The 8,685-nt window shown below is 39.0% G+C and overlaps 1 protein-coding gene across 1 annotated transcript in view; it reads left to right on the forward strand.

Annotated features, from left to right (window-relative positions):
* Nucleotides 1-6,731, forward strand: part of BBLN (bublin coiled coil protein) — a 50,521-nt gene extending 43,790 nt beyond the window's left edge. Inside the window, exon 2 of the mRNA XM_053696141.1 lies at nucleotides 4,926-6,731. Coding sequence (XP_053552116.1) covers nucleotides 4,926-5,116 — 191 coding nt within the window. The 3' untranslated portion in view covers nucleotides 5,117-6,731. The remainder of the gene's footprint in view (nucleotides 1-4,925) is intronic.
* Nucleotides 6,732-8,685: the final 1,954 nt, after the last annotated feature.

Consider the following 8,685-nt stretch of genomic DNA (forward strand, 5'->3'; position numbering starts at 1 on the left):
AAATTAATTTCTTACTTGGTGGTGAATGTTCGCAAGATTCTTACTCTTGGGAAGTTTATCTACTCGACACCAGGAGGAGGCAAATACACCCCATACCAGAGATTTCATGATCCCTCCTACTTCTTTATCCCTCCCAGGTAGTACATATAGCCGAGGATAGGAAAGAAGATGTAAGAAAGATAGTAGATTAAACCGGTACAAACCAGGACTGCTGCCATCAAAAATCTTATTTATTTCCAAAGGCAGGGAGAGTCCATGACCTCATTCATTACTGTTGGGAATAGCAACACCTGGCCACCAGGAGGAGGCAAAGGCATCCCAGCTAAAGGCTATAAATATCCCTCCCATTTCCCCCATACCCCCAGTCATTCTTTTGTCACTATAGGCTTCCTAACAATATCTTGGAGCTTCGAGCTATCTTCAATGCTCTCCTAGCGTGGCCCCAACTGTCTTCCGACCGGTATATCAGATTTTAAATCAGACATCACCTCAGTTGCTTACATCAATTATCAGGGTGGAACAAGGAGTCCACTAGCGATGGAGGAGGTGTCCCGGATTCTCCAGTGGGCATAATCCCACAATTGTGTTCTCTCTGCAATTCACATTTCGGGGGTGGACAACTTTCCTTCCAAAAACATAAAAATGATAACATTTGTTTACCAGTATAAGTATTGTCCCCACAATGCATGAGGACTTAAAAAGTGGCCAGGCAGTCTTTTTTTACCCGGGGGAGTGATCCCTCCATCCCAAGGTATTATCCAAGATAACTCTCAGGTGGGGGGGTTCCACAGATCGATCTCAAGGTTTCTCGGCTCAATGTGAAGCTTCCACAATACGGGTCAAGATAGAGGGATCCTCATGCAGAACTAGTGGATGCGTTAGTGGTTCCACGGAGGTTCAGACTTGTATATTTTTCCTCCACTCGCTCTTCTACCTCGAGTCATTGCTCTCATCAAACAGGTGCAAGTTTCTGTTATTCTAATAGCTGCTTCGTGGCCTCGCAGGACCTGGTGAGGATGTCTTCCTCCCCTCCGTGGAAGTTACCGTCTCAGGCAGACCTGTTAATTCAAGGCTTTTTCCTGCATCAAAACCTAGATTCTGTGAGACTGACGGTGTGGAGATTGAATCCCTAGTCCTTTCTAAGAGAGAGTTTTTTCAGATAGTGTCATAGACACCCTGATAAAAGATTGCAAGCCTGTCACTCGCCGCATTTACAATAAAGTGTGGCGTAACTATCTTCTTTGGTGTGAGGAACATAAGTTTCCTTGGCACAAAGTGAGGGTGGCTAGGATCCTAGTTTTCTTACAGGCTGGATTGGAAAAGAGTCTTTCAGCCAGCTCTCTCAAGGGTCAGATCTCTGCCCTGTCTGTTTTACTACATAAGAGAGTAGTGGATCTCCCTGTTGTGCAATCCTTTGTTCAGGTCCTGGTTAGAATCAGGCCTGTGTTTAAACCTGTTGCTCTTCCTTGGAGTCTTAATCTGGTTCATCGTGTTCTTCAGCAGGCTCCGTTTGAGCCTATGCATTTTATTGATCTTAAACTTTTATCCTGGAAGGTTTCGTTTTTGTTGGCTATTGCCTCTGCACAAAGAGTTTCTGAAATTTCTGCGTTACAGTGCGACCCGCCTTACATTGTTTTCCATGCCGATAAGGCAGTGTTGTGTACTAAGTTGGGTTTCCTACCTAAGGTGGTTAAAAATCAAAACTTCAATCGGGAGATAGTTGTTACTTATGTCCAAATCCTCCTCCTCCTAAGGAACGTTTACTGCACAATCTGGATGTGGTGTGTGTGCCTTGAGCCTTGAAGTTTTATCTTCAGGCAACTAAGGATTTCAGAAAATATTCATCCTTGTTCGTTTTATATGCTGGAAAGCGCAAGGGTCAGAAGGCCTCTGCGGTTTCTCTATCCTTCTGGTTGAGAAGCATCATCCATTGGGCCTATGAGACGGCCGGTCAACAGCCTCCTGAGAAGATTACGGCTCTTTTACTAGGGCAGTATCTTCTTCTTGGGCTTTTAATAAAGCTTCAGTGGATCAGATTTGTAAGGCAGCTACCAGGTACTCCTTACATACTTTTTCAAAGTTTTATAAGTTTAATGTTTTTGCTTCAGCTGAAGCTGCTTTTGGGAGAAAGGGTTTTGCAAGCGGTGGTGCCTTCAGATTGAGGTCCGCCTTTCCTTTTTGCCCTCCCATGTTTTATTCCGTCTCCTCTAGAGCTTGGGTATTGGTTCCCAACAGTAATGAATGAGGTTGTGGACTCTCCTTGCCTTTGGAAAGAAAACAAAATTTATGCTTACCAGATAAATTCCTTTCTTTCCTGGCAGGAAGAGTCCATGACCCCGCCCAACTTATTTTCTGGCACCTCTATCCCTTAATGTTTCTCCTGCTTTTCCTTGTTCCCTCAGCCAAATGACTGGGTAAATAGGGAAAGTGGGAGGGATATTTATAGCCTTTGTCTGGGGTGTCTTTGCCTCCTCCCTGTGGCCAGGTGTTGATATTCCCAACAGTAATGAATGAGGTTGTGGTTCTGGTAAGCATAGATTTTGTTTAATTTTTTGGGGCGGGTTCATGGACTCTCATCTCATTTCTAAGAAAGAAATGTATTAATCTTTTAAGCATAAATTAGGTTCTCTTTCTTATGGAAGTTAGAGTCCACAAGAACCTTACTCTCGTGAACCAATACCAAAGCTGTATAGTCCACTGAAAAATGGTTGGGACAAAAAATGTAGAGGCAGGCACCTATTTATCAGGTACAACTGCCTGAAGGACCTTCCTTCCATAAGCAGCCTCCCCAGAGGCAAAAATATCAAAATGATAACATTTGTTTACCAGTTTGCAGTATAAGTATTGTCCCCACAATGGATGAGGACTTAAAGGGACACTGAACCCAAATGTTTTCATTTGTGATTCAGATAGAGCATGAAACTTTAAGCAACTTTCTAATTTACTCCTATTATCAAATTTTCTTCATTCTCTTGGTATCTTTATTTGAAATGCATGAATGTAAGTTTAGATTGCGGCCCATTTTTGGTAAAAAAAAAAAAACTGGGTTCTTGTTGATTGGTGGATAAATTCATCCACCAACAAAAAAGTGCTGGCCAGAGTTCTGGAAAAAAAGCTTAGATGCCTTCTTTTTGAAATAAAGACAGCAATAGAACGAAGACAAATCGATAATAGGAGTAAATTAGAAAGTTGCTTAAAATTGCATGCTCTATCTGAATCACAAAAGAAAAAAATTGGGTTCAGTGTCCCTTTAATAAGTAACCTAGTGGTTAAACCTCCACTTATACCAACCATCCCAATTTGGTGGTTTCCTGCAAGCATAACTACACCAACTCAGCTAAGGAATACTGATGTAAAGTAGCTCTGAAGTACTTGCTGTATGTAGCTTCACTTAGCCTAAGTGAGACAAACACTTTACAAGATAATGTTCCCTCCACTGTTCTTACCGAACCATTAATCCTGATGATACAGTAGAGCACCCATCCTTTACTGTTACTAACAGTAGCAGATATCCTAAGAGAGTACGACTCCATAGCCCAGCAGGTGGAGGCTGAAGGCTGAAGGAACTGTCCCAGTGACACCTTTTGGCAGGCTTCCCAGCAGGTGGAGGCTGATGGAACTGTCCCAGTGACACCTTTTGGCAGGCTTCCCAGCAGGTGGAGGCTGAAGGAACTGTCCCAGTGACACCTTTTGGCAGGCTTCCCAGCAGGTGGAGGCTGAAGGAACTGTCCCAGTGACACCTTTTGGCAGGCTTCCCAGCAGGTGGAGGCTGAAGGAACTGTCCCAGTGACACCTTTTGGCAGGCTTCCCAGCAGGTGGAGGCTGATGGAACTGTCCCATTGACACCTTTTGGCAGGCTTATCACAACTCCTGAGAGGAGATATACATTGCACAGCCAGTACTTCCCTATGTCACTCTCTTCCAGGGACATTCTATTGAGGGATAATCTGGTATTAAAATTCCTGTAAATCTTCAATAAATTCTATACAAGGTCGGAGACGGTCTTATGGAACGGGGATAGAGAGCTCCAGAGGTCAGGAGCAGCATGTGTGAAGTCCTTGGAGGTGTGAGAGAGATAATAGGAGTGGAGAGACGTAGGTCAGAGGTTGATCAAAGAGGACATGTCAGAGTATTTGGATATGTGAGAGGAAATATAGTAGGGAGGGAGGCTGTTGAATGCTTTATAAGCTGCTTACAGTGAGCATAATCACAAGTTTATGTAACAAATAGCTGCTTATAGTGAGCGTAATCACATGACTCTGTATCAAATAGCTGCTTACAGTGAGGTAATGATATATATCTATCAAATAGCTGCTTACAGTAAGCGTAATCACATGACTCTATCAAATAGCTGCTTACGGTGAGCGTAATCAGGTGTGAAATAGCTTCCAAACATATTTACATTTGTTTAACAAACCATGTCGCCTTAATGCATTGGCTATTTTGTGATTCACACCCTTAATATGTTAATTTATTATTGCACATAAAATATCCTAAAATATGTCACTATTTCCTTTCTGTCACATAACTATCACCATAGATTGTTTGAGCCATGTGATTGACAACCCTTATGTGTAATTCGCTTTGCTATTGGTTGGTTATAAAGCTGGAGTACAGGAACCTTTTGCTTGAGAAAGAATTGACTCCTTAAGACATGTGTACACTTCTCTTTTATTAACAGCTTTATCTTATTGTTATAGATACTTTATTAGTTGTATTTCTGTACATACTTAATAAAAAGTTAGAAAACCTCAGTCTTTATTAATGTAACCGAAAAGAATGGGGAACAAACAGGAAATCAAACTGGCACAGAATAGCTTATTTTCACTGTAATCACTCGTTGGTCTAACTTCATGCAGTTGTTGGTGCTCTATAAAGTGTTTTTATTTTTTTATAAATAATATTTCTCCTGCTCTTTCCTGCAGATTATGCAGCGTTAGACATCATGTTGGATCAGATTAATTCTTGCCTTGATCACCTGGAAGAGAAAAATGACCTATTGCATGCACAGCTCCAAGACCTACTTGAATCTAATAGGGAGGTGCGCCGTGATTTCCAGCAGCAAATGACACAGATCAGCCCTAATCTCACTGATGAGTGGACGAAAAGGCTGTAATGTTACCCAGGACCTCTGCTCTCTTCTATATACCTGGTGTATCTCCTGATTGTTTCTGCTCCCTACACTGAAGTCCAACTTCACCCACCACCAGCAAAATAAAGACTATGGATTAATTTCCTAGTAACATCCTGATCTGGGATTAATCACCTCTAATCTGATTATTTCAGAAAACAAAGATACAAACTAATTTATTTACAACCAATTATATTTATTAACAGAGTAGTTCCAGGTTGAGCCTGAGGCTAACACATCAAGTATGCAGGTCCCTCATACACTGTCCTGTTTAATGCTATCAGGCCACGTATTTGCTAGTTACAAAACTGAAACCCCTTCATACAGGGACACACAGATTGGGACTAGGTAGACAAGGTTGTCATTTTGTAAGGTTTGCAGTTGTATTCTATGTTGGGTCATTGTTTAATAAGAAAATCTGCTCCTTATCCTCAATGGCCAAACCCAGGCTGAAGTTTTATTAGACATTTAAGTTTTATAAATATATATAGTGATATTCCTCAAATATAAAAATGATATATTTTGAATGAAAGAAATAAGTACCTACAGACCAATTTTAAAGTCTCCAGGGAATACAGAGTCTAAACTGTAAATCTATTTTGCCGCCTCTAATATTTTTGTTTCTTAAAATTATCAAAACTACTGATGAAATTAAAATCTGTTAAATAACTTTTGTGACAATTTTTGAATAGTTTATATAGTGGAATGTCCTCTTTCTTCCACTTAATCAGAAGATGTTTACAAATTCTCTCTGAGAGGGCCTGAAGACTCGCACATGAGTTTTGAGCATTATAATACAATATAAATTGTCTCCCCTTCTCATATGGAACTAGGAGAACTAGTTCTTTGAGGGACCTCCCATTTCTGAGGAGACTTTGTAGGTCATCTCATTGGAGTGGTGAGCTTTAAACGGCCAAGCCCAATGAGAAGTCAGTCCCACATACAGTAGCCCACAAGTTCATTTAATAAATAACCCCTCATCAAATCCTGAATCCGTCCTTTGCACTCAATGTTTCCTTTGTACTTTTCTACACTAAATGACTTAAAAGTCAAAATAAAACTTTCATGATTCAGATAGAGCATGCAATTTTCAGCAACTTTCTAATTTACTCCTATTATTAATTTTTCTTTGAAAAAGCAGGAATCTAAGCATAGGAGCCAGACAATTTTTGGTTCAGAACCGGGGTAGCACTTTCTGATTGGTGTCTAAATGTAGCCACCAATCAGCAAGCGCTATCCAGGTGCTGAACCAAAAATGGTCCAGCTCCTAAGCGAACATTCAAATAAAGATACCAAGAGAACGAAGACAAATTGATAATAGGAGTACATTTAGAAATTTTGACTAGACTATTCCTTTACGCCACACCTAGTTCTGTTGTTTTTACATAACATTCTCACTATGGGATCTTCCATCTAGGACACAAACTCCAATAATGATTACCCCATAAAAGCAATGGGTGTGGGATGGGTCATATGTGGCGGTGCCCCCAAATACAAAGCTTTTGGCTGCTAGTGATCACATAAATTAAATATTTAATATACGAGGTCTGAATGACGCTCTTCTATAGCTGTGAAATAAACCTTCACATACTATTGCAAATACTTGTGAATAGATTTCTTATTGTCTTAAATTGGAAAAGCACAACTTTACCTACTGTGGGGCTGTGCATGGAACAAGTAACAGACTTGGTAGGTTTAGAAGATATTTCTACTCACATGATTGGATTAGGTCACACAGTCTTGTATGGAGTTTGTGATACATTGACAGGGTATCCTAATTGATGTATCTATAATTAGTCTTTTTTTCTTTTCAGATGAACCTGTATAGTTTATAACAATTTCTTATAAATTAATATTTAAACAAGTTACCTTTGAATTTCATTGATTATATATATATATATATATATATATATATATATATATATATATATATATATATATATATATATATAAATATAATATGTGTGTTTTATTGTTTGAAACATTTCCAGATTTTCTTTTGTTTGACTGTTCTGAGCTGTGTCTTCAATACCATTATATCATTGCTTCTTTTTATCTTAAAGGATTACTTTCTGTTATAATTCTTAAGCTAAACAACTAACATATTAAAGTTAATAAACATTAATTAACCTTTTAACGCCGTTATATCCGTCATATTTACACTGGGCTTTAAAGCCGTTATGACGGAATAGAACGTCATAACAAATGGCTGTCCTGAAGCCTTCTGTGCTTCAAGGACTTGATCGCGGTCTGGAGGGCGTTCCTAGGGTTGTAGGGGCGCCCCCCAGATGCGATCCAATAATTGAAATCTCGCGATCGTATGCACGATCGCGTAGTTTCAATTTGTCTACATCGGAACAGGTGTTCCGATGTAGGCACTTTAACCCTGTCACGAAAGGGTTAAAACCTACTGACCTATATTTTCTCCAAAACGAAGTTTCATAAGGTTCTAAAAGTTATATCTTTTATTCGCCGATGATGTCACGTTATCCTGCCCACTATTTTCAGCACTGCGTGTTCAAAATAATTAAACCAATAACTTTGTGTTTAAAGTGCCATTTTGAAACCTAGGTATTGTAAACGGATTGGTACAGAGCAAAGAATACCCATGGAGTGGGTTTGGAAAACAATTAAATTTGCAGACAAGATTTCTGATATACGGTAGAGATATGTTAATGAAATGCTATTTATAAAAAGCGTATTTGGGGTAGTTAGTTAGTAACAGGCATAGAAAATATTTACTTACAGTGGCCCTTTAATAAAGCAAATCTAAAAAAAAAAAAAGGCCAGTTCCTGAATATTTTCCAGCCTGAAACGACAAGCAGTATGTTCATTTGTTCCACAGACTCCTACACTTATTTATTGAACACTAAGGCCCTACAGAACAGGGACATGTCTACTGCTTTATTGTGTGGAGGAAATTCTTTCACACAAAGCCCCTTCTCCCCTGTGTTATATGAAGACCCCCTCTCATCCTATGATACATATTAATGATTTCCTTTACTTTGCAGACAAATGACACTGACAGACAGTATGTGAGTAATGTTAGTACTAAATCAGTGCACGGCCTGTTTTTACCTAACAATGGGTATTGTTTAGTGTATTAAAGGGACACTCAAGCCAAAATTAAACGTTCATGATTGAAAGAGAGCAGCAACTTTCCAATTTACTTCCATTAACAAAATGTGCAGTCTTTTTTTTTTATTTACTGAGCAATTGCAAAAATTCATATAATATGAATTTGTGATTGGCTGATGGCTATCACATGATACAGAAGGAAAAGAAATCGACATAACTGAAATTTGGCCGAAAAAATCTACTCATATGAAGATTAGACTAAGTGCTATTGTATTGTTTTTTTATCATGTGTTTGTTGTTTATGCAAATCTACAGTATTTGCATAAGAAATGTCTCCAATACTTTGTAAAATACGTTGGAAGCACTAAAAATAGGCTGAACCATATGAATAATCTGAAATAAACATTTCCCTTCACAATGTTATGCAACATAATGAGAAAAAAACCCAAAATTTATGCTTACCTAATAAATTTCTT

Source organism: Bombina bombina, chromosome 12, assembly GCF_027579735.1.
Source record: "Bombina bombina isolate aBomBom1 chromosome 12, aBomBom1.pri, whole genome shotgun sequence".
Taxonomy (NCBI): Eukaryota; Metazoa; Chordata; class Amphibia; order Anura; family Bombinatoridae; genus Bombina; species Bombina bombina.